The 25357-nt window shown below is 42.8% G+C and overlaps 1 protein-coding gene across 3 annotated transcripts in view; it reads left to right on the top strand.

The window, feature by feature from the left end:
* Positions 1-15822: 15822 nt before the first annotated feature.
* Positions 15823-25357, top strand: part of CTDP1 (CTD phosphatase subunit 1) — a 97427-nt gene continuing 87892 nt past the window's right edge. Inside the window, exon 1 of one of the 3 annotated variants that reach the window (XM_064422319.1) lies at positions 15823-16270. In XM_064422319.1, coding sequence (XP_064278389.1) covers positions 15954-16270 — 317 coding nt within the window. In that variant the 5' untranslated portion in view covers positions 15823-15953. Of the gene's footprint in view, positions 16271-16420; positions 16483-25357 lie in introns of those variants that run through there. The other 2 variants (XM_064422327.1, XM_064422333.1) reach the window with 2 other exon arrangements.

The raw sequence follows: 25357 nt of genomic DNA, 5'->3' as shown, positions 1-25357 counted from the left end.
CTCTCTAAAGATAGTTCTTTCATCCAAACACTTTCTCCCAAATCACTCCTTAGTGGCATAATTTGGGCATGATATAGCTACCAAGGGGTTGGTTTCTTTCCATCTTTACTTTTGGAAATGTTCAGTTTCATAAAAAATTATTAGCTACTACTGGTCTAGAAATCAAAGTAAAGGGAAGATAGCAGGGAGAGAAAAGACACCTTGAATCTCTAGCCCTCTAATCAGGAAACACAGCAAAGAAGATAGCAGGGAGAGAAAAGACACCTTGAATCTCTAGCCCTCTAATCAGGAAACACAGCAAAGAAGATAGCAGGGAGAGAAAAGACACCTTGAATCTCTAGCCCTCTAATCAGGAAACACAGCAAAGTTCAGAGTCCAAAGACTCTCTCAAATAAGTATTTAATTACTGATATTAAGTGGAGCCTTCAGAAGAGAGAATGAGAGATTCTTCCCATATTAGCCAGTAGACTGGTCACTCAGGCAGTCACCTAGAGTACAAGAGACTAAGTCCTGAGTTAGGGCTAAAGGTACCCTTGAGAAGTTCATCTGTTGGCTTATATTAGGATGGATCTTGTTGTTTTCCTAAACAATTGTTAACTAGGAAAATGTTACTTAGACAAATTGTGCAGTTCTAGAAACCCACTTTTTAAAACACATATTTCATTAAATATATGCAACATTAAAAAAGCTTAAATAAATAGAAATTCTCTACTCTGAAAAAAATAAAAGTTCAATAGGTCAGACAATTTTCCTGCAGCTGACACCTATTAATGCTGTTCTGGGTATTCCCCTAGCATGAGGAAGTAACTGTCATCTTGCCACTAAGGATGTATCCATTGTACTCACTGACCGCAAGGAATGCGTGCAAGATACCGCTTGGGTACCCATATGAGGAATCTTTATCTGGAACTACAGCTTGAGATAGATATATGCATCCATATAGATATATATATCTATATAGATATATACATCCACTAAGAATTAGAAACTCACTGAAGTCCTTCCATGACATCATACTTAGCATATGCAGTAGGTGTAGATATTAATTCAGCCTACAACATGCAGATTTGAACCTGTGAATATTTATCAGGAAGGTCTGCTCACTGGTTAATTGTGTCTTGCCAAATGCTGTTAAAACATTTTCTATAATGTATGTAAAGCACAAAAGTGGGGGATGTAATGAGTTATGTTTAGATCCAATACTGAAACAAATGACAGGTACAGAAGCCTCCTATCTTTCTCCTCAAAGTGTTTGAAATTTAAGGTTAATGTGAAGAATCAAATTGCTGTTGGAAGGAGACAAGAAATATACATGTTTCAACTGATCTACACTTCCACATAAGAAGAAAGATGAGCCAATGATAGGGAAGGGAATGAAGCTGTTAGTGGATTGTCAAAGAAAAGGAAGTGCTGGAGAAGAGGTTTTGGAATTAGAAGACTGATAAACATAAGTTCTGGTCAGAAAATCTGGAGGATAGATTTCTCACTGGAAAAGTGACATCTTTCAACAGAAGAGCAATAGCTTCAAAACTGTGATCTATAAATATGACTTCAGTATCTCATTTTAGGCCAAAGGTCCCATGTCCCTGAGGAAGTGTCCCCATCACCCTCCACCTCCTATGGCACAGTACAGCTGCCCCTCACATGAACAGGGCTCCTCCAGCACTGTGGGGGCTCCTCCAGCACTGTGGGAGCTGAAGCCAGGATGAGAAACTTGCTCATAGAACAGGGAAACCAAGTCACTGCATTACATTCTCTAAGAGGTACCACTGTGCCGCATTAAAATGATTTTGTCTGGAATATACTGGCTGAAATATTGCATTCCCTTATGTTTTCAGATATATTTTCTTATTTTTTTCAGGCATTCTTTACAGTCAGCATTTTCCACAGTAATAAACAAATATTCTTCTCAGGTCTACACTGCACATGCACAAAACAAAAAAACCTCTGTCTTCCACTGCAAACAGATTTTTTTAAAAAAACAAGCAAGAACCAGATTTAAAAACTATACTCAATAGCAAATAATTAAGCACTTCTATTTTTGAAATAATTTCTAAAATTTTGTTTAAGGAGGTAGCAGGCTTCTTGGTTAGTTGAATCAATGACATTTCGTGACTTTGTAAAAAACTGCAATCTCCACCATGGATCCTTAAGGTTAATCAGTGAAACCAACTTGATTATCTATCTACCTGCCTGGCATTGACAGAAAGAAGACAAGCCAGAATGTGGACTCTGAATGCCTTCAGTAAATCATGTGCTTAACCCTTAGGCATCACTCCAGTCACTTTGGAACAATCTTGAAAAAACAAAGGCAAACCTACTTGTTCCATTGACTCGAGCATTTGCATGTATGCTACCTCAGCACTGAATATTGTGAATTTGTCATTAGATCACTTTATCTGATACTTGTTTTTCACTGGTTGGAGCTGAAAGTCTCAGTAAGAAAAAGCTTTCTTGCAGAAGAGAGCCTTGCCATAGGATCAGCATATGCTGCATGGTGTATTTTGCAAATGTGTGGCTAATATGCAGGCAGCGGGAAAGGGAAGCAAAGCTGATACTTGTTTCTTTCATTTCTTACCCAGTTCCATCAGAGAAGCCATCTTGCTCAAAGGTTTCCCTGATTTTAATCTCCTAATAGCTTGGTTTTCGTCCACCCCATTGATTCATTGGTCCAATCTTTCTTCAAATTTCAACAAGGAGAAAAAAAAAAAAGTATTTTCCCATTTCCAATAGAAATCCCTGCCCTAGTTCTCTGCCTTTTCCTGTCAGAGGCCTATGGGTTAATACTTGATAAAAGGAAAGAGGTAGGTATTTGTCTCCTGCCTGGAGAGAAATTCTTTGCCTCTTTGCCAGGGAAAACATCTGATCCTGTTGCAATGATTTTTCTTTTAATTGGAATGCAAAGATCTTATCTTTTTATTACTCTTTTATTGTTGATAACCACTCCACTTGCTCACTCCCCACAAATGTCCAGCTTATATATACAACCAGGGAAGCAGTTAATTTTTCCTCCATTTTAGCTTTAATCATTTGCCTAATAAATGAATTGTGCCAGAGCGGTTCGTACATCCCTTCCCACACCAGCGTCTCTTTCTCAGATGCCTGGTCTGTGTCTCTCTAATTTTCAGGCACAGATCAGCCCAGTGACTGCCTCCTGCTCTATCAACAGCCTGAGGAGTGGGAGACCACTTTATGGGAATTCAGTCACACGGGCCGATGCAAAAATAACAGTAAACGAGAAATTTGCAGTGAAAGGGAAACATTGCATGCAAGTCATACGCCTACTACTCTCCTAATTTAGTTTCTTTGTGGCTTTGCATCGCCATACGTTCTGTAATGTCAGATTAGTGCGTGGGGAAGCGGCGGCCTCATGGATGGAGCCGAGGCACAGGAAATCTGGGGTTTATTCTCAGCTCTGCCCAGCTCCCGCAGATGCACGGCTTGAGCCGTCTGCTTGCCAGCACACAGGGAGAGCCGTGCTGCTGGGCTGAAGGCTGCTCTCAGAGACATGCCCTGGGAGAGCAGCTGTGGGCACCTCCACAGCCTCAGGGTTTCCACAGCAGCTCCGCTGCATGCAGAGCAGGAGGCGTTTGGGGACTTGTAATCAGGACAGCCACAGATGTCTAAACCCTGCCTTTTTCTGTGTGAGACAGTCCCTCTCCTCCTAACACAAATTTTATGTCAATTCTGACATATGTGTAAGCATGTGTTTGTATACAAACAATACCACTTCGTCTGTTGCTCTCTTATTACTGTTGCTCTTAATAATCTCTCCCACCATTGTAGGTTCTCAGCTGCTACCTTAAGTCTCTCAATGCTCTCTGTGTTTCCTGTCCTCCCTTTTTCTTCCTCCTTCCCATACTCCTCTTCCCTTAGCACATTTTCAGTTCTGGTTTTGACCATCTCTTCCCTTCCCCTCTCCATCCCCAAAAATGCCCCTGCCACAGGAATGCATTCAGAATGTGGCATTGTGAAGTGCATGCATATGGATGAACACACCAGTACAGGATCTGTGCCCTGATAACTGAGCTGCAGCTGCGCTACTGGTCAGATCTTGTCATATTGCAAACCCTCCTGAAGAAAAAATTACTGCTCTTACATGGTCTTGTAGGACAACAAGCCTACTGGGATCCTATCCTAGCAGTGATTACAGGCATGCTGTCCCCTTCCCCTTCTGCCCCTAATTCCCCTGCCACACAGCACGTCACACCAGCCCACAGTTCATACCAAGGCTGCAGGTGGACCCAACCACTTCCTGCCATGGAAATAGAGATCATCACCATCCCTGTGCCACAGGGGTTTGGCAAAGTTTAATTCCTTAATGAGGAATGTGCGTTTGTGACATGTTCAGGGTCTATGCAGTTGTGAACTTGCAGTATCTCTAATTACATGTGGAAACATATATCAACTGAATATTAGCTGCAAGGTTTGTTCTTGAAGGGGTTTGTTCTTGTTTTGCAGTTTGTTACTGCAGTTAGACAGACACATTTAATATGTATTACTGTTTCTATCTGTGCAAGAAGAAAACCCACATTATACATCTGGAAAAGATTAAAGAACTTTGTATAGTTCTGAGTACTGTAGAGGTAGAAGAGGTAGATGTTTTTTCTCAGTTTAATTTAGACAATGTGGCTACATCTCATACTAAATAGATGTTTCTGTCCACTTTTCGGTTATCATTATATCACTAGAACTGACAGAGAGAGATATGTTCTGTAAGAATTAAAAAAGAAAAATAATCTTCAGATAAAATTGATATTTTTCTGATATTACACTGCAAATAAAAATACCAGGTTTCAGAAATTTTGCAGATATAGGCTGAAGTCTAACACTCAGTGTAAGAGGCTACTTCTGTCAGATACGGCTAAGAGTGCGGGTGCTAACTATAGAAAATGCATTTTTCCTCCATTTCCTTCCAGTGCAGGCTGGTTCTGCATCAGATCATATTAGTCATCCCAGAAACCTCCTGAAACATAAAACTGCCCTTTATTGGGAAGGGGAGAAAACAGAACTGCTGCTCTGGAGCCTTTATCACACCTCCAACAGCACTGCTGAACTCTACTCTTTGTTTATCTGTCAGTGTCAGAACTCTACTCTTTGTTTATCATGTCATACTAAACCCATGTACACAAGCTTTAAAAAAGTGGCATCACTAACTGATAGATACGGCTTAAAGAACCCTTTAGCTTTTGTTTATCAAACTGTGTCCAGCAAGAGCTACACTCTTTGTACAGATTTAGCCATGCAGTCAGTGCAATGCCCTAGCACAAAAATTATAAGTATCAGTGAGTGTGTGTGTTTGTGTGTGAGTGAGCAGCAGTTCAAAGCAGGATGTGTTGTTGAAAACTTGAATTGCATGTGGCAATGATATAGACCTGATCAGACTTTACTGTATTGCATCCTGACAAAAATGTCACAGAGCAAGAAACACCATCAGCATCTTACTGTGAAGACCAAACCAGAAAATAGCACCAGTGATGGCAAGCCAGTTGAATCAACAACCAGCAGAGCCTAGGCCTGAGAGCTTTCTCCAACTCTGCCACCACCTGAAACATCTTGGGCATGAGGTGCAGCCAGAATGATGATCCCAGGCTCCCTGCTGCCTCCTCTTGCCTGTGCTGGCACCCAAGCTGCAAGCCAGAAGGGACCGAAGTAACAACTGTTTGGTTTTGTCAGGTACATTTTCAGATGAAACTTTTCCTGATTCGATATGCAAAAAGAAAATGGGAAGGTGAAACTGGAGAGAGAGAAGGGAGGCTGAACTGACCTTCTGAACATCATTTGCAGCTCTGTTGGCAGGACGTGCTCTGGGACCACACTGGCAGGGAGTGTGCCTTAGCACGCAGGCCAAAGATGCAATGTCAGGACAAAAGCTTGGTAAATTCAAAAGCCACTTAGAGTATATCATGTACCTTTGCAATACAGGTTTTACTCTGAGGGAGGAGGTGTGAATTAATTAAATACAGAGTCAGCACACAAAGAAAGCCGAGGTACATTTCTGAAATGTGGCAGCACCTCACGTGCAGCAGCAGCATTGTTTCCTTATTGGTTCTGTGTTTTCACAATCCACTCTCTTTCAAAGGAAACCAGTATATCTTTGTTTTTAAAACGGAAAAAAGCAGTACTGGTTTTAATTTTCTGTCTAACTATGCTGTCACACGCAAAAGGCACATCCACATACAATTGAAACAGACTGACAATGAAAATCTTGCACTGCCATCCTGTGGTGAATGCCAGTAAAACAGGAGGTTGTTCTGCCCATAGAAACGCGGATGATCCTCTCGGAAACGCGGAGGCTGTACAGCAGAGCCAGCAACAGCTCAAGCACCAAGAGATAGCTCCGTATCACCCCGAAAAGCAGAGTAGAATCTCCAATGACATTTCTCATTATTCCTCCAGCAATGCAGTATCTTCTAGAGACCTTTTGGAAGACACACAACCCATCCCCAAGAACACAGGTACTTTTAAAGGAAAGTATTCTGGATTAGCAGTAAGAGCACCTATGACACAGCAGGCCAGGTGAAGTAAGCAGAGATGGGCTGCAGAGGAAACATCAGATGTCCCTGAGAACTTGACAGGGCTTTAACTGGCAGTCTGGGACTTTGGGCTTGACTTTGACCTAAGAAAAGTATAGTGAAGTTCACTTGTAAATAGGTCAGAAATTCCTGCTCACTGGCTAAATGAATTTTTTTCCAGTGAATCACTACTAAGCTTAAGAAGAAAAAAAAAGGGGGGGACAAGCCAAAAGGGCACAAAGTCAGCCAACAAGGGAAAGAGAGAAAAGGAGATGTCATACAAAGAGCGTGCAAAGTATGCAGTTGAAAAGTAAAATGTTTACCAGATCTTGACCACAATTAAATTCTTTGTGAGGATTTGTGCTATTGCACCTGATGGTAGTTTTTCTACTAGACTATGATTTTGCACCTATAAAAATGTTCATTTAGTATACTGAACATTGTCCCAGATGCATACCCTGTTTGCTTGCTTTTCTAAGACAGGAGCATTTTTGTCAAACCGAGAAGAATAGAACACATATATTTCTCCAAGAACCACTGATTGAGTGGTTCATCAGTACACTGTGGCTTCATGCCTTACTATATCTCCATCAGGGGACTAACCTCATAAACATTTTCATAGTCTAGGACTGTGCACAACAAGAGCTGGCCTCTCCACCTGTGTGATGAATCAAAAGCTATAAAAAGCTGGCACCTGCAGCAGAAAAGATCCTAACTGAGGATCATTGATAAAGGTTTCTCTCCTCTGTATTAAAAGTGCCCATCAGGGGCAAGATCAGGGGGAGTCCAAACTTTGCCATCCTGGGAACAGATTATAAAAATATCTCCTGCAAAATATCCCTGAATGAGGAAAAAAAAAAAAAAACCTCAGTACCATCCATACCATCCAAATTTTCAGATTAAGTAAGAGGGGGGAAAAAGATTTACCTCTCAGCTTGTGCAGACACCCACACAGCTTCTACATGTCTCAATATATGATTATGGGTTTATTAGTAATGTGTACAGAACCCCACTTTTCCCAGTTCAGAGGCTCACAACTAATGCTACTGCCATAATTTATGGTTTTTAAGATCAGCTTATGAAGCTTTCATGCTTGTCTCTTACATAGTATATGCTATGCCTTTGATGATTTATTGTCCTGTCTTTCCCCTTCTTCAGATGTTCTTCTTTTCATCCCTGCTTTGAATAAAAGAAAATGGTGCTTACCTCACTCTCCTCACCAGGTAATGACTTCTGTCTCCAGTATGTCCTTCTTCAGCAAGCCACCAGACCAAATTACTTTTTTGTTGTCCCTTCAATCAGCAGCTTCCTGATTGATCACTTTTGATTCTGTTTATCTTCTTTGCAGTTCTATGACTTTTTTCTTTGCTTAAAAATCACAATTGACAGCTTCGTTCCCCCCCCTCCCCACATAACTGCTGAGTTTTCTGAACTTTTTCTGATACACAATAAGTGGGGAAGTATTACCTTCAATCCTGTTCTGAACTTTGAATTTATCTGTCCCATTTTGCCAGTATAGAATAAATAGTATGATTTTTTTTTTCCAGTTTAGTAGATCTTTTTTCTCCATTGCTCTAAATAAACATTTCTTCCTTGTTTAAGAGTTATCTTACTCAGTATTTTCAATATTTGTTTTTTCTTATGAACCATCCTATGGCACTCTGCTAGAAAAAGACAGTGGAGAAAGTCAAGTCCTTGTGGGCTGGGGGAGCACTGCAGCCCCACCACCTGCCAGGGATAGTGCAAAAACTGAGATCTGATAAAAACTTAACTCTTTTTTTTCCCCTCACTTTTTCTTTTTTCTCTTTTCTTTTCTTTTTTCCCTTCCCCTTCCTCTTCCCCTTTCTCCTTTCCGTCCCTTTTTCTTTCTCTTTTTTTTTCCCAATTTTGGCCTGCCATGAAGGGAGGGGCAGGGTGAAAGTTGGAAAATTTGGACTCAATAAATCTTTCACACAAGTCTGATAAGAAGAGCAGATGTTTTATTATGGCAGGATTTTTGGCCGGTTTTCATCTCTATACATTTTCCAGTGGATGTGAGGGGAAAAGAAATTTTCCCAGCTGTAGACTACTAGACAGCAAAGTGTCTTTCTTAATCACCATCCATGGGCTCACCAGTCCCAAAAGCCTACAGAGTACAGGCTGGAAATCATTGCTCTAACATTTTGCAGTCACAAACAGCCTAGGTTATAAAAATTCCCCATCCTGTCTAGTCGATGGCCCAGTCTAGCACTTGAATGAACTTCTGTTGTGACAGCAGAGGAAACTCTGTCATCAGCTTCCCTTCTGAAATGAAAATGTTTAGACATGTCTCTCTTCTGCAGAGGAGGAAGGGATGTTAAGTTGTATGCATCCCAGCTAAGGAAAGGGAGAAGTGTTTACTCATGCTTCCGAGTCATGCATTTCAAAATTATGTGGGCTTCAAGATGTGAAGCATGACTGTGAAGGCATCGTGGGGGTAGCCCTAACCTAAGTAAATCATGGTTTACTTTATGACTAAAGACAGCAACCTCTAGGGTTTTCAAGGGCAGGACCAAAAGGACATGTCTGTGCTGGGGTTTGTATGGGTAGACAGCCACATACCTGATGGCGTGCATGCAGCAATCTCCTGTACAGCTGATCTGGCATGAGCCAGTCTTGATGCTGCTGTACAGAAAAACCTCCATGCACAAGTATTTGCACTTCTGAACACACACCTGTGCAGATCCATCAGTGCCATACTAACCCCGCTCATAGAAAAAGAACTGTGGGGAAAATGTAACACTAACATTCACAAATGGTTCATTTTTTTTATATCTTTTTCTTTCAGGTTGCCCAAGAAAAACAAAAATTGAGAAGCTAAATTAGTCTCTGCTGGATTTCCACTGAGGAGCACAGAGCTTTGCCAAAGATATTTTCTGGGAAAAAAAAAAAAAAAAAGATGCTCTGTTAAAAGAGTATGAAGACCACATTTTCAGACACTAAGAGACAGCTGACGGAAAAGCTGTCAGTGACAGTGCAATTTAAACTGCCTGCTAATTGATTACTGCAATGCTAAGAATTTGCATTATCTCCTTTTGAAGGCAATTGACAACATTTCTGATAGTTCAGTGGGAATGGGATCAAGCTTCAGATATGCATTTTATTGTATTCTGTGTGTTAAAGTCATTCCCTGGGTTGCTTCTGTCAAAGCCAGGAGAAACCCTGGCAGAAGGTCCTTGGCTAAGAATTCAAGAATCTAGAGTCAGAAAAGTATTGCCACAATGGAAACTACCCAAACCTCTTTCACACAGGGTGCTCACATCCAGCACAAAATGCCTTAGTTTCTGATAGTAAGCCCTGCCAACTTTGGAGGACGGTAAAGCTACCCTTCCTACTGGAATTGCTCAAAATACAGGATGAGGTTATTTAGCTTCCCTAACTGGAATCTATCACTGGTTATCACAGGGGATACAATAAGGTGTCTAGGCACAGAAGAGCTGTGAGGCCTTTTGAATGTGTCCATATTTTCTCATAATATTTAAAAGTGATACCACCTTGCAGAATTCTTGTACTGAGGAATTATGTATAAACAGCTATAAACTCCCTGCCACAGGGACTGTCCAGTCCGTGACTCCTGAACAACTTTTGCATCACTTCTGAGTAGCTTAGCAACAGCTACCATAATAACATAACATCATGTAATTGGCAATGGGGCTGTTTAGCACCAGGGCAGCTGGTCTATTCAGATCCCCAAGCACAGGAGAAGCCAAGAGTGACTTTGCCCAGGCACCCTGCGCTACAGCTGCATGCCTGCGCTTCAGGCTGGAGCAGGGTCCATGGGCCGCTGCTGAGCTGCTGTCACGGCCTGTCTGCAAACCACCCACAGCTCTCCAGGAGCACTGAGGTATGGAGCGAGAGCCTCATGCCTCTCCTCCATTGCAGAGCTCTGTAAGCCACTTGGAGATTTTGGGAGGATGACCACCTTGTACTCTACACACTCCCAAGAATTACTATGGAACAGGTATTAATGAGGATTAAGTATGCTGTGACAGGCTTACAGCATCAGTCATCAGTCTGAATAGGAAAACATTCAGCCAAGTCATCTTTAAGACGCATTATATACTACATTTTGAATTTTCGTTAAAGCTACAACACATAAAGCAGGGTAACGTGTCTTTTATTTTAAAAGAAGTCTTAGCTAAGCATGTTTTTAACATGCTTAACCTTAAGTAACTACACTGCAGATTATCTTGTTTATCTTCTTAGAAGTCAGCTGTATTTTTACAATGTATGTATTTTTAAAAATCAATAATTTTCAAGAAGTGCTTTGCCACAAGGCTGTATCTACCACCCCAGTGCTTTCACCCAACAGTTCCGTGAAGCTGATATCTACACCATATGCTTTTGTTCATGCTTATGTATTCAAATACAAAGGCATGGGTAAATTCTGGTGTCCTTTCTGAGGGGAAGACTGGGAAAAACATCTGCCTTTTGATGGAAGCCATCTGGTATAACCAGACATGAAGTCAAGCATCCTAGCACGGTGTATTTCTTAGGATTCTACTAGCATAATAGAATTACAGATTCTTCCCCTAATGCTCTAATCACATGCTATTTCAGGGATTTTGCCTTGCACCTACCTAGGATTGATTGGTCAACTATTTTGTAACCTTTTGTCTCAGGGAAATCAAAATAACAAGAAACAACAATAATAATGATTATGTAGATTTCTGTTATTATTCTCCCATCTGAGCTGTTCATCTGCACAATTACAGGTGCAGAGAAAATCACAAAATAGTTACTGTAAAGGAGGGGCTGCAGTGGCTTTCTGAGGTCAGCAGTACTACAGAAGCTTCAACACGTCTTTAGTTTGTTCCAGAGATAAGAGTTAACGTATCAGAATTGGTTAGGGGAGGTGAGCTCTTCTCACTTCATCCCTTACTTGAAGTGTCAGAATTCAGTCACTCCATCAAACCCACCAGTGAGGGATTAAATATTGTCTATCCCTACCCCTCCAAGGAGGTCTGGCAAGACAGATATGACATTGGAACATATAGAAGCTGTGTGGTAGGCCAGCTCTCAAGAAAATGACAGGTGTTAAAGCTGCATGACCTTAAATGTGTGTCTTTGAGTGAGGGGGATTAGCAGGCAAAAGGAAAACAGAGTAACCATCAGTTTGAGGTATGTGTAGGGCAAACAAAGCCAGACCATTTTTGTGCCATGGTTCTGCTCTGCTGCCAAGACTATCTTCTCCACATACAATAATGGGACATTCAGTACCAACAAAGTTTGTTTACCTGAGCTAATCTTCAAACACAAGACAAGATTACACTTAGGGAATCTGGATAAAATTGACAGTCTTTCCTGGTTTTCTTACAGAGGTTATTCTCTAGGGCAGAAATGGAAAAATAAAAACCAAAAAAACAAAGATGCCTATGAATATGAATCTTGTCCCTGGTGCTTCATGCTGTGCTAGAATTGCCCTGTCATTAGTTTCCCACTCACTGGTGTTTTGCCTAGGGGATAACACCAGGAACAATACTCTTTAACATTTTCATTAATGACCTTGACCATGGTGCAGAGTGCACATTCAGCAAGTCTGCAGATCATACCAAGCTGGGAGGAGTGGGTGACAGGCTAAATGGCTGTGCTGCCATCCAGAGGGACTTTGACACCCTGGAGAAATGGGCAGAGAGGAACCTCATGAAATTCAAGAAAAGGAAATGCCGTGTCCTGCCTGTGGGGAGGAACAACCCCAGGCACCTGGACAGGATGGAGGCCAAGGGTCTAGAAAGCAGCTCTGCAGTGAAGGCCTGAGGACCCTGATGGACTTCCCTTGAACCAACAAAGGTAAACTTTGCAGCAAAGAAGACAACAGCATTCCATGCTGCACTAGGAAGAGCACTGCCAAAAGATTTAAGGGAGGTGATCCTTCTCCTACACTCAGCACTGGCGACTCCACACTGGGTGTGCTGGGTCCAGTGCAGGAGAGGCATGGACATACTGGAACAACAGGAGCAAAGGGGCACAACACTACTAAAATGTTTGGAGCATCAGTCACGTGAGAAGAGGCTGAGAGAGCTGGGACGGTTCAGCCTGGAGAACAGAAGGCTCCAGAGGGATCTTAACAATGTGTATAAACATTTGATAGAGATGGGGGAGGGTTGATAAAGAAGACAAAGACAGGCTCTTGTCAGTGGTGCCCTGTAAAGGACAAGAGGCAACTGGCATGAACTGAAATTCCACTTAAACACAAGAAAATGCTTTTTTCACAGTAAGGTTGTTTGTATACTGGCACAGGTTGCTCAGAGAGGCTCTAGAGTCTCCATATTCGGAGACAGTGAAAACCCAACTGTACGTGACCCCGAGCAACCTGCTAGTTGCCTCTGCTTTGAGATGGGGAGCTAGGACTAGATGATCTCCAAAGGTTCCTTCCCACCTCAGCTATTACTTCAGCCTTTTCTTGACTGTTATGAGTACCAGTCTTGATGGAACCGATTTTGCTAGATTTGGAAGTCTAAGAAGTTTTAATAGTGGAATTCTTGATGAATTCTTCTGATCCTTGAGGCTATCTTTTTTCTTTGCACTCTCGAGGCAGTCTGTCCCTGAGCTAAACAGTATCAATCCACTCTACAAAAAAACAGAAGGCTGGGTGTGAGCTAAAAACACTGAGATGAGAGTTGAGGAGAAATGCTACAAGTCAGCACTTCCTGGTAGAGTTTGAAGTTGGCCTCATCAGAGATCACTGGGGTTCAAAGTTCAGTTTTCATGTGCAAGAAGACAAGGGCATATTGCTTCAGTCCTGATTATTTTTATTTTCATTTCAGATTTTATTTATTTCAGATTATGAAAGAGCAAATAAAGCAATACAAGTAGTAGAGAGATGGAATCTTATGCAAAAAGTACTCACCTTTTATGAAGTAGCTTTACCACATGTCTGACCATCCAGGAGCCACTCTGGCATCACCTAATCTGGGACCGAGGCCCCTTTGGCAGCTACATCCTCCACACTCCCAGTGAGACCAGGTTTCCCCTTAGTAGAATTTCAGACATCCTGATCCTTAAGGTAATTTAATCATGGTGCAATATCAAAATAACTTGAGCTTGAGGTAGGTGCCTCTAAGGAGCAACACCGAAAACCCTGGACTTTTATACCCTCAAAGTTCAAGTATGGAAAAATCTGGAGTCACCAGCTCCTCCTGTGTCTCTGGGTTGCCCACGTCCCCTGGGCGGGCCACAGGCCCCCAGGTCCTTTGTTATGCAGAGGGTTGGCAGGTCACAGCCTCTCACCTTGGGCTCAGGTTCAGGTTCCTCCCCTCCAGCGCTCCACCTGCTGCTCACACTGCACCTGCATACTGAGCTAGGGGCAGTACAGGTATTCTTCAACATCCCTATCAAAATTCTATCCACTAGCAAGCCAGTTTCTCTCTGGAAAAGACTTCTTGTGGAAGCCCCTAGGATCTGCTGCTCTGAGCTCTTAGGTTAAGACGTTCATTCAGGAAACACCAAGGAGGTAAAAAGATTTGGTGCACTTGCTACACAAGCACTAGAGATGCTGAGGTAGTTGAGCATTCCCATGGAAGCTCAGAGCATCTCATTGCTCCACAGCAGGCGGCACAAAGTTTGGCACATGGCATGAGGCCTCCACCCGTGGCATGTGGCTGAAGAGATAAAAGTACCCTGCCACATGGCTGCCATGAGCGGGAAGCATGTCCATGGCATCTTTTGGTGGAGAACACATGCCCTCAGGGACGTCTCTGACCTCAGCTTCAGTCAGCCCTGCTGGCCTTGTTAGGCTGTGTCTCTGCTGAGCCATGTCCATGTCCAAGCTCCTCTGTGGATATGTCCACATCCAAGCACCTCTCTGCCAGGCATCCCTATTCCTTTTCCCTGCCCTGCCAGTGTACTGTGGTGTGGGGCCAGCACCACGGGGAGGTGGCTGCTCTGCCAGGCAAGGCTGCTCTCCTTTTCCACCTGCCCTCTGACCCAGGGGAGACTTGGAGAGTGCTGCAGAGCTTCCACAGGCTCCTCAGGGTCCAGGCCATGGGCAGCACCAGCACAGAGCAGAGTGAGGTGACTGTCCAAGTGTGTTCTGCAAAGGTGCAGCCTCACCTCGTGTGCTGTGTGCAGTTTTGGGCACCACAATATTAAAAAATATATAAAGCTCTTTGGGAGTGTCCAGAGGAGGTCCATGAGGATGGTGGAGGGTCTTGAGGGGCAGCTGTATGAGGAGAAGCTGAGGTCATTTGGTCTGTTCAGCCTAGGAGACTGAAGGGGGACTCAGTCCATAGTTTCCTCACAACATGAAAAGGAGCTGCAGGCACTGATCTCTTCTCTGTGGTGACCAGTGACAGGACCCAAGGGAAGGGCCTGAAGCTGTGTCAGGGGAGGTTTAGATTGGTGCTCTGGATTTTGCTAGGGTAGAGTTAACTTCATTCACAGTGGCTGGAATGGGACTGTGTTTTAGATTTGTGCTGAGCACAGGGCTGATAATTTAGAGATGGTTTTGTTATTACTGAGCAGGACTAGCACAGAGCTAAGGCCTTTTCTGTTTTCCATACTGCCATGCTGGCAATGAATGTGGGGGTGCTTGGGAGGAGACACAGCCAGGAAAGGTGGAGTGACCCCAACTGACCAGAGCAATGCTCCAGACCACACGACATCATGGTCAGTAAATAAAGTGGAGGGAGGAAGGAGGAAGGGGCGGGGGGGGGGACGGACATTTGGAGTGATGGTGTTTGTATTCCCAATTTGTTACATGGGATGCAGCCCTGCTCTCCTGGGGATGGCAGAACACCTGCCTGCCCAGGTGAAGCAGTGAATCACTTGTTTTGCTTTGTTTATGCAAGTGGCTTTTGGTTTTCCTATTAAACTGTCTTCATTTTAACCCATGAGTTTTCCAGCTTTTACCCTTCCAAGTCTGCTGGTAGAACAGTGAGAAAGTGGCTGCTGAGGGTGTGGCTGCTTACTGGGGCTAAACCAAGACAGGGGGATAATAGGAAAATAAAAGGTTCTTCACCCAGAGGGGCTTGGGCACTGGAACAGGCTCCCCAGGGAAGTGGTTACAGCACCAAGCCTGACAGAGTTCAAGAAAGGCTCGGACAACGCTCTCAGGCACACGATGTAATTCTGGGGGTGTACTGCGCAGGGCCACGGGTCGGACCCGCCGATCCCCGCGGCTCCGAACTCGGGATATTCCCCAACTCCGGTTCTGTCACGCCGCTGAGGGCCGGCGGGCGGGGGCTGCCGGGAGCCGTAGTTTCTCTCCGCGCCGCCCCGCGGGCCGGGCCGCCAGCCGCGCCTGTGCCTTTAAGCGCGGCCGGACGCACGGCGCGGCGCCTGCGCAGAGCCGCCGTGACCTCGCCGCCGTCGGCGCCACCGCTGACTATCGGGGCGCCCCGAACCCCTCGGCGCCCGTAGCGCCAGGTCCGGCCCTTCTGCCGCGCACCCCCTACCCACCCTCCGCCGCCGGCCGGGGCGATGGAGGAGCGGCCGGAGCGGGGCGGCGGACCCGGCGCGGAGGGCCCGGCGTCGGTGGCGGAGATCCGCGCTCCCGGCCCGCGTCCGCTGCGTCTGCTGGAGTGGAAGGTGTCGGTGGGGGCGGCGGTGCAGATCGGGTCGGTGCTGGCGCTCTGTGCCCCGCTGCCGCCGCCGCCCGCCGCCGCCCCGCTGCCGCCCGCCGCCAGCGGCGCCTCCGCCCGCCCGCAGCGCGGCGGCCCCGAGCGCAGGCTGCGCGCGGAGCGGCCCGGCGTGGTGCGCGAGCTCTGCGCGCGGCCCGGCCAGGTCATCGCGCCCGGGTGAGTGCGGGCGGCGCGGCGCGGGCGGGACGCGGCTCTGGCGCCCGGTCCGAGCGGGCCGCGCCGGGCCCTGCTCACAAAGGCCCTTCCTCCGGGGCCGGGCCGTGCGCGGGGACGTGCCGTGCCGGGAGGAGGAAGGTGCCGGGGGATCGTGCTCCGCTGCCGTGTTTCGGAGCTGGGCCTGTTGCTGTGAACTCGCGTCTCAGACAGCGGTGCGCCCCTCCTGCTGCATCGGGGTTCTCTAAACCCTTACTGGAACCACTACTTGGAAATCACAAAATCGCAGAACGAGTCAGGTTGAAAGGGACCACAGTGGGTCATGCGGTCCAACCTCGCTGTTCACGCAGGGTCGCCCTGCGGCATGTGGAATGGGATTGCATCCAGGTGGTTCTGGGCTGTCTGCAGTGAGGGAGGCTCCACAGTGTGGGGAACCTCTTCTAGTGTACAGTCACCAGCACAATAAAGGAGTTGTTCCCCGTGTTCATGTGGAACTTCCTGTGCATCAGTTTCTGCCTACTACCTCTTCTCCTAATGTAGTCTTCGTAGTTTGGCAGTTAGGTTGATACAAAACTCAGGGAGCAAACAGATCATTTTGTGCTCCGTAGAAGGAGTTTTAATGGAAACCAACAGTGCAGCAAGACATTTTTAAATTATTAAGTACCTTACACATTATATTGGCAGTCTAAATGTTTTTAATACTGTTGATGTTTTAATGTATAAGACTTCACAAATACAACCACGATTTTATCTTTCAGAAGAGTCAGGGACTAAAAAACTATTTTTTTCCTATAGTTTAGCAGTGGATTTGTCTTGATAAGTTCGTTGACTTCTAAATTCTTAAGTGCCTTATAGTGGGGCGCTCAGATTTCTAGGTTAAGTTGGGTGAATAGCCTGCTACCCTGTACTAGCAGATTTATTCTTTCTCAGCAGGAAACTAGTTAAATAATCTACTTCTTCTGTTTTATGACAGCAAGCGATTTACTTTGATTGCTGTTTTCTTGATTTTTAGGTGGGAGCAGCCAGGCCTAAACTTTCTTGATTGAAATTCACTAGTACATGCAAAATATCTGTGTATGGGGATGCTCTGAAAGGTTTAAGAAAAAGCCAGTCTGATGCATTTTTATATCAGTCAGTCATATAATGTGCTACTGAGGATGTGCAAGCTGTGTGTTTCTTGCTATAGAGATAACTTTCTGAGATAAGACAGTGGCTTTCCTTTTGCGCTCCATCAGCATTCTGCTATTGCATCTGGTGCAGCATGGGCAATCCTTAATACCTGATGTAGAACAAAAGTACTGTAAATGCTAGGTCAGACTAAAAAAGATCTTAAAAGTACAGACTGAAATTTTAAAATGCTGTATGCATGATGAAATTCATGTTGCTAGCACTGAATAAAAGGGGAGATTAGTTTATCTGCTTTTTTTTCGTTGTGTTAGCTAAGCACTTGGAAGGAAAACCAAACTAAAAATATTCTAAGTGAAAAATATGGTCGATTTAAAGTAGTCTGGGTCTGCTGCTGTTTTAGCAGCATTTTAGTTTCAGCTTTGTTCAATGTTAACTTCATGGGCTGGAATGCACCAATTTTTATACATTGTTCTTACTGGATTTGTCTAGTCATGAATCACTTGATTATAATTAGTAAGTCCTTGCTTTGAGACAATTAGAAAATGTATTCTTTATTACTGCTGTTCTTGGCTTTTGGAATATTTCTGTCTTGCACAACTGAAAGATTGTAATTGATATTGACCATTGCTAGGCGTTATGCTTCTGGAATTCTGACTTTTCAGTCAGGTTCCTCTGTTGCTTGTTGCAGTGATATTTACTGGGTGAGTGCAAGGGAAAAGTTCAAGTGAAGAGATAGAATAAGCATGACTTAAGGGTAGTAGAGCTGTTCAGCAGTGGAAGACATAACTGCAGTTCTTCGGTCACTTAAAAGTTTTTTTTCGCAAACATTTAATTTCTTGCCTGTGGCTTCCCATTTTGTGGCATTGAAATAATCGTTCACTAACAATATTTCAATATATGTTAAGATTTTGCATTATTAAGACACAGGTGTGATTGAATAAACAGCTGAAATTTAGTCATCATCTGCAGAAGGTGCCCTTTTTGTAATCCAAACTATCCAGAATGGTAGGTGCCATGCTGCCCTTACAAAAATGAACTTGACTGATTTAGCACTAAATTCTCTTTGAACCAATGATACTTGCAAGTATTTGTCAGACCCTGAAACACTGTAGAAGTACTGTTTCTATTAAAAATATTTTTCCTTTTCCTGAGAACATAAGTTGATGAAACCTTTTCATTTGAGGATAAACAATGAGTGGCTGAATTTTCTTCTATGTCAGGTCTTAATATTTCTGGAAATAAAGACATCATTTAGCAGAAGTCTCTCCCAATTAAGAAGACACATTTCTAACTTTTGTTTTTATTTTTTTTTCATATCAAGCATGAGATGGAATCTTTTGCTGCGTGAAAGTAATTTTGCATATTTACAGTGCTTAATTTTTTTGTAGTGTTATTACCCACTTCATAGCATTGATGGGGTGGAAGCTTTCTCCAGGGAAGAGCCTAAGGCATGCAGGCAGTAGGTAGCTTTTGCTTACTCTTGCAGAGGTAGGCTTGCATGACATGTCAGACTGGAACTTGAGAGAGAAAGGTGTCTAACCTTTTAGGACTGTAAATAACAGGGAGTACAGGAAGCAGTTAATGAAAGGCCTTTGATGTTAATGAAGCATAATTTTGATGGGTAGCAGGAGCAACAAATAAAATGCCAAAAATCCTGCACTGCTCCGTGTATGACTGGTGCCAGTTACCCATCAGGGTTAATCATTCTGAAGGTGCTGCAGGTATGGCAGGATTCTGGGTTTGGTCAGTATTAATGCTTTATGCAAATATTTACATAAGCATTTCTAATATAAAATTATTGTCCTACTGATGGGACAGACTATTGCAAGGGTCTTGTTTGGTTCACATTAGAAGAGTATTCTGAAATATTTATTACCTGTGTACTTAACCTGGGTAGCTTTGTGTCTTACTTCACATACCTTTAATAGCAAAAATTCACATTCTTCTACAGAGTATATTTGTGTTGTAATAAAAGTCTTGTTTAAACTATCTGGATCCTAATGAAGCAAAACTTGATTTTTTTTTTATTTTAGATAAGATAGCAGGAAAGAGGTGGGGATTTGTTCTCTTAAACTGTAGCTTTTTTGTGTCATTGATTGGTACTTTTTTTTGTGCCAGAAACTTGATTATATATTTTTGAAATAATGTCTTCTTTTGGTTATCTAATAGCACATAGCCTCAGGGCCTAGTTTACTTTCCACATAAGGCCAGAGCCCCGTACCATATATCTTAACAGTCTTTCAAGAGGGAAAAAATGCTAATGAATTGCAGTTTATTTTAAAGTGGTGACACTTATAGCAAACTACAGGAAAAAGCACCTTGCTGTTTGTTAGACACAGATGTTTTCATAATATCCTGGCAAATGTTTAATGAAGTTTGAGTCTTGAAAACCCCTCAGTGCCAAACATTAAGGATTGTTGAATAATACTTAACAGTCCTAACTTACTATATGTCTTGTCTAATTCCTTTTTATGCCTGAATTCATCCCATTATTTTTATAGTAAGTTTCAGTATGCATCTCTCTGACTTGCGGTTTTTTAAAGTTTTCCTCTTCTCCTTTCTGCCTTATACTGTGATACCAAGAAACGTTAAAAGAAGGCTTTCGCTCTGGTGTTTGGTTGAAGTGGATAGTGAAAAAGATGCAAGTTCTAAATGAGGGCATTTGTCTTTCATTGCTTTCTTTATTGCCTGTTCCTAGGCACCTAACAAGTTGGAAGCTTACAAGATAGTTCATTGTACTGAATGGTAAAGGACAAAGTTCCTTGATCATGTTTCACAAAACTTTTAGGAGCTTCTTTATCCAAGAGGATCAAGCTTCTCAGTCAGGTTTGGTTGGAAACAGGCATCAGGCTTGGAATTTACCAGTGGTGTGGTTGTAGCAGCCTTGTGTATGCAGTTTCTCTCAGTGTGACTTTCTTAGACCATGGTTTCCTGGTTGCTTCATGCTAATATGAGAGTTGGCTGGAAGGGATGCTCAAACTTGAGTACCTTGCATTGAGTAGGGTGTTGGAAAACATTTAGTTAAAGATGGCTTGGTTTTTCCTCCTTCCTGCCCAGTCTCCTGTAAAATGGTCCATAGTAATCAATCCCCTCGTTTTGTTCAGTTGCTTCAACAGTAGTGTGGTGTAGGGAAAGAGGGAGTAATTTATCCTTGCAGCAGTAACCCATAGATGGGTCAGAGCAAAGTGATTGTGTAAATGCCACAAGAGTAGAGTCAGCAAGGGAATAAATGGCATGGCAACACTGGGGAATAACATTTTTGAGGTTGTGTATGTTCCATTTGGCATTTTGTATGATAGCCTTTAGTAACATTATCTTTCAAAGGTTTCTCCCAAATGAGGGAATTTTCTGCTCTCTTAGTTTGTACTATAAGTTGCTCATCTTACTTGAGCTCAAGGACTCTTTGCTCTGTGTGTGTATGGGCCAGCAGACAGAATGAGAAAGCTCATGGTACTGTTTTATGTATCCCATTGTAGAGCTACAAGTGGGTTATAGCAGTTTTTTAAAAATGTTGGTTCGTAGATGTCTGTGCTGGAAATAGATTGTACTTTTACCCAAATGGTAATAGATTTTCTTTCTTAGTTATTGCTGTCTAGTTTCTTTAGGGTATTTTTGAGCTTTACTTTAATACTAGAGTTGTTTAGAAAACCAGTCTTTTTCAAAGGCGAGTGTGCACGTTGTTTCTTCTCAGCAACTGTGACATGGTTTTCTGTATTTTTTCTCTTCTGAAGAGAAAATGTATGGATAAAAATTCTCACAGGGAGATTGCAATGAGACCTTTAATTGTTATGTTGCGCAATACATAGATGTTTGTCGTGGGAATGGTTGGAAAAGTTTGAAGAAGGAAGAGAGCGACAAGACTTCAGCTTTGAATTGTTCTGAAAGTCGGTCTTGACATACTAGCCTTAAGGTTCAGTAAAGAGCTGCCAGCCTCTAATTTTTGGGTCCTCTTTCAGAAAATGATAATAGACAATTAATTGCAAGTTTTCACTTATATTCTTATGGTTAGCTATTTTGTGTAATTAGAAATCAAAGGTTAATTTAAAGTCTTTTGCTATATATGGATAGCTGAATTGGCAGTAGTTGCATTTTAAAGCAAATAGGGGAGCATGAAATGACCTGGAGAGCAGGTAATGCATTACAGGATACAGTTTAAGGATCTTGATTATACATTTTGTTTGGTTATGCTGAAGTTAGACCCATGGAATTGGAAATAGTGGAAGGATAGAACTGTCACCAGCAGGAGAAACTGCTGGTCTTATAAAGGCTTTGGAAGATAGAAAGGCTCCCCTGGTTTTCTTTAACACAGTGTTGCTGTGTTATAGGAAATGCTTCCTTTTTTAAGACAAGAGTTGGGATATTGCCAGGTCACTATTGCACTAATATCTTTTAAAAAAACCCTAAATGGCTTTTCTACAACTGTTCTAAGAAACAGTGTAGCATAAGGCAGTGATTTTGATACAGTAGAATTGAATTATGCCTATTTGTTTGCTTTCTAGTGTTTTCTAGTTTGAAAATGGCATCTAAGACTTGGCAACCTTTGAAAAGGTGTGAAAGGCAAATGGTCTTGGTCCAAGCTTAGTGGAGTGAATGCTGTGGGTTCTCATTCAAAGAAGGGCCGAGGGGGGGCAAGTGGCCCTAACCAAGGAAAGCGTTGCTCAAGGAGAGAACTTCATCAACTTTACAGCTATTTATCACACTTACCTTTTATAAGCTGAGCAGCTTTCTAAGCTGTTGTCCTCTGCTTTCAGAGTGTGTTGGATTTCTCATGAGATGCTGTTATTAAATGGTTGTTGTCAAATGTGGAGCTGCTGCTGCTCCTCGTTTGAGTACTGTGGTGTAACTTAGGACAGTTTGGTTCATAATTGCTCTTAGGGTGTTAAGAGTTGTTAATTTTTCCTGTGTAACTGTGTTCATCTTGCTGGTTTAATAGCAAGTCCCAGAGGAGAGCATGCAGGATGTAGCATCCAGCTCAGTTTGCCACAGTATGTACTAAGGAAAAGGATGGGAGAAAGCTGTTAGACTTGAGGATTGTGCATCCTGCAGTAAGCCTTTTCCTATTTTATTTGCTGTTTGCAAGTAACAGACAAAGGGACTGTGATTGTCTAAGTGTGTGGTTTTAGAGGAAATCTGTTAATAGATACAGCTTTCCAAGGCAGTGGGGGAGAGATCACAGGATCTTTCCAGATTTCTTTGCACAGGAAGAAGTAAAGCCCATGTTTATAGCTTTGATGTCAGCTCTCTGTGTGTTTGAAACTCTCGGTCACCTTTCTCTGCTTTGGTGTCCAGGCTGTGTTGGTGTTCATCTGTTGCTGTTTGTCTGTATGTGAACCTAAAGGTGCGGGAGGCAAACCAGATTTGTTCTGGTAATTACAGGTGAGCTTGACTGGGCGCAGGAGAAATGCAGTGGTAAGTTGGTCTGAGATAAGGGAAAATTAGTTCCCTTATCTGAGAGGTGTATGCCTGAAAAAAACCAAAACATAGTCGGTCTTGGACTAATTCCAATGCTATTGTCTGGATTTGTAGCAGTTCATCTGCGAGTACCATTCTTTAGTAACTGATGTGAAAGTTCAAGTGTGGTTTGAGAAAACTGTAGGTTTAGGTTAATTGTTGTTCTGCCAATTAGAAGGCTATACGGTCACTACTCAGTCAGTTCAAATTTTTGAAAAAGTGCTACTTAGATTGCCAGGGTTCATCGCATACATTTGGATTGAGCCTGCTGTCAGATGGATGTTCCTCAACTCCCAGGTGGAGTTTTGCAGCAGGTATTTGAGAAATGCTGCATGACTAATACTGCAGTCAGAGACAAGTGGCAATAGAAAAGCAAATTCATAAAGGTAATGTCAGCATTTGACAACGGTAATGGGGAGAGTGGGCTGCAGAACTGTTTATTGCTTAAATGAATTGCCGAGATATGACAGCCTGTTTTCTGTGATTATTCAAAGCACTTATTGCTAGAGATATAAGTTACAAAGTTAGAGATCCCTTAAAAAAATTAATCTTGAATTCTCATAAGTAATAATACTTCTGGTTTAAAATGTTCTAAATAATTGTAAATAATATTTGAAAGATTTACTGTATCTTATGTAAAGGGCACTGCAAGCCCATTTGTTTGGGTTTTTCGGTACTTTCTATTATTCATTGCCAACTCTTAGAAGTAACTTTTTGAAATGTGCAAGAAGCTGTTCACAGATGTCTGCATAGAAGGTAAAAGAGGATTACCTCCTTGCTTGTAATGCAAACTTTTCTGCAGAAGTAAATGGAAATACTTTAAGTCTACTTCCATGATTTGCAAGGCTTTCTTCTAGCCTAAGATGTTTTTTGGATTATAAATAACACCCAGAAACTCTGTGCCTGTGTTTCTCTTGGCATGTATGACCTTAGTCTCTACCTGTATAGGTATTTTGCCTGAAAAGTAGAAGGGAAAAAGTTCACAACATGTTAACTCCTAGTTGTGAATAGTCTGTATTTAACAAAGGAAAAATAATCTCAAGACCAATAATTTCCCCATTAGCTTTGGAGAACTGAGATGATGCCCTCAAGTGTGAGCTGTGCTTTCTGTGAGCTACTGCTCACAGCAGTTGTACTCCTCCCAGCCTAGTTGTCTAGACTAGGGTATGGGGGTTTTGTTTAGGTTTTGGAGGATTTTATCAAAAGGCCTGACTTTTTTGGGTGAGGTGTTTGGGGTTCGTGCATATTTGAAATGCAGCTCTGTGTGTTTGCTGTCCTTGAGTGTAAGTCAAGTGGCTGCTGTAGTGGACATTTCCTCCAACAGCTTGAAGAGGCTGTAGGCCATGTGTTGCCTGGAGCAAAAAGGGCCATGTGTCTTTGTAAATCCTTGGTATTTTTAATCAATTATTCAAGGACTCTCTCTGCTTCTTCACGGATATTAATGAGAGTTAAATATGTAAATCCAGTTGTTAAGTACTGTTACATGGTAAGATTAAGGTGATTCAGGCTTTGGAAATATCCTTGCTACAAAACTGGAGACCTATGTAACAAAGGCTGTGGTTTGATGTGAATTGGTCATAAGGGCCTTTAGTAGGGGTTCTAAATGCTGCAGACACACCACAAAATACTGTTCAGGTATAAGCAAGCAAAAATGTCAGTGTTTCCAAATCTGACTAATGAAGTTGTAGAAGCAGGCTTTAGGTTGATTATAACTTCATCTGACAGCTAAAAGGATTTTGTGCTCATATTTGTTGTAGATCAGTTGGTTGATTCAGTAATGGTTGGTATTAATAATAATTGATCTGAAGATGTGTTCATTTGGTATTTTTACGCCTTGACAGTTTGCCAGTAACACCCCCTTGGGCATTCTGCCAAACCAGGGCAGAGACTTCTGTTCACTTGCACACCACCATCTCCTCTTGCTGCACTAGTATTCTTGGACATCTTCTAAGGCAAATTGGAAGGGTGTATGGCATCAGGTTGAGGGCAGCAGCTTTAAGGGATCACAGTGACAACTTGATCTCTGTGTTTCTTGTGGTATTTGACGTCCTTCTTTATACCAAAGAGACCTGAGGAAACCCAGCAATTACTTGGCTGCCAGCACTCGCATGAGATGTGAGTCAGTGCAGGGCAGTACCTTCATCTTGTAAATTTGCACCATATTTTCAATGCTAATGCGTGGTATCTTGAAGCAGACTTTAAGACAATAAAGAAGACTTATGTTTCCATGACTTAGAGTTGTCAAGGCTAGTCTTTACAGATAGGCAAAATAAATGCTAACAAAGTGGCCTGGTTACTGTGGAGATAAAATGTGAGTTGCTTGAACTGTGTCTTGTCTTTCCCCAGTCTTAGCCCTGTTTTACAAACATTTGCAGCTTTGATCTGTCACCCTTGCTGGACTGGTTGTACCAGCTGCTTGACTCTAAAACCAGCAGAAAACCTGGTTAGGACTGATGAGTTCTACCTTGCAGGGTGCTGAAATTGTCTTTTCTGGTAATGCCAGAGGAGAGG

Source organism: Passer domesticus, chromosome 1 (assembly GCF_036417665.1).
Source record: "Passer domesticus isolate bPasDom1 chromosome 1, bPasDom1.hap1, whole genome shotgun sequence".
NCBI classification, from domain to species: Eukaryota; Metazoa; Chordata; class Aves; order Passeriformes; family Passeridae; genus Passer; species Passer domesticus.
Note: the sequence above shows the minus strand (reverse complement) of the source record. Positions and strands in the feature narration are given on the sequence as shown.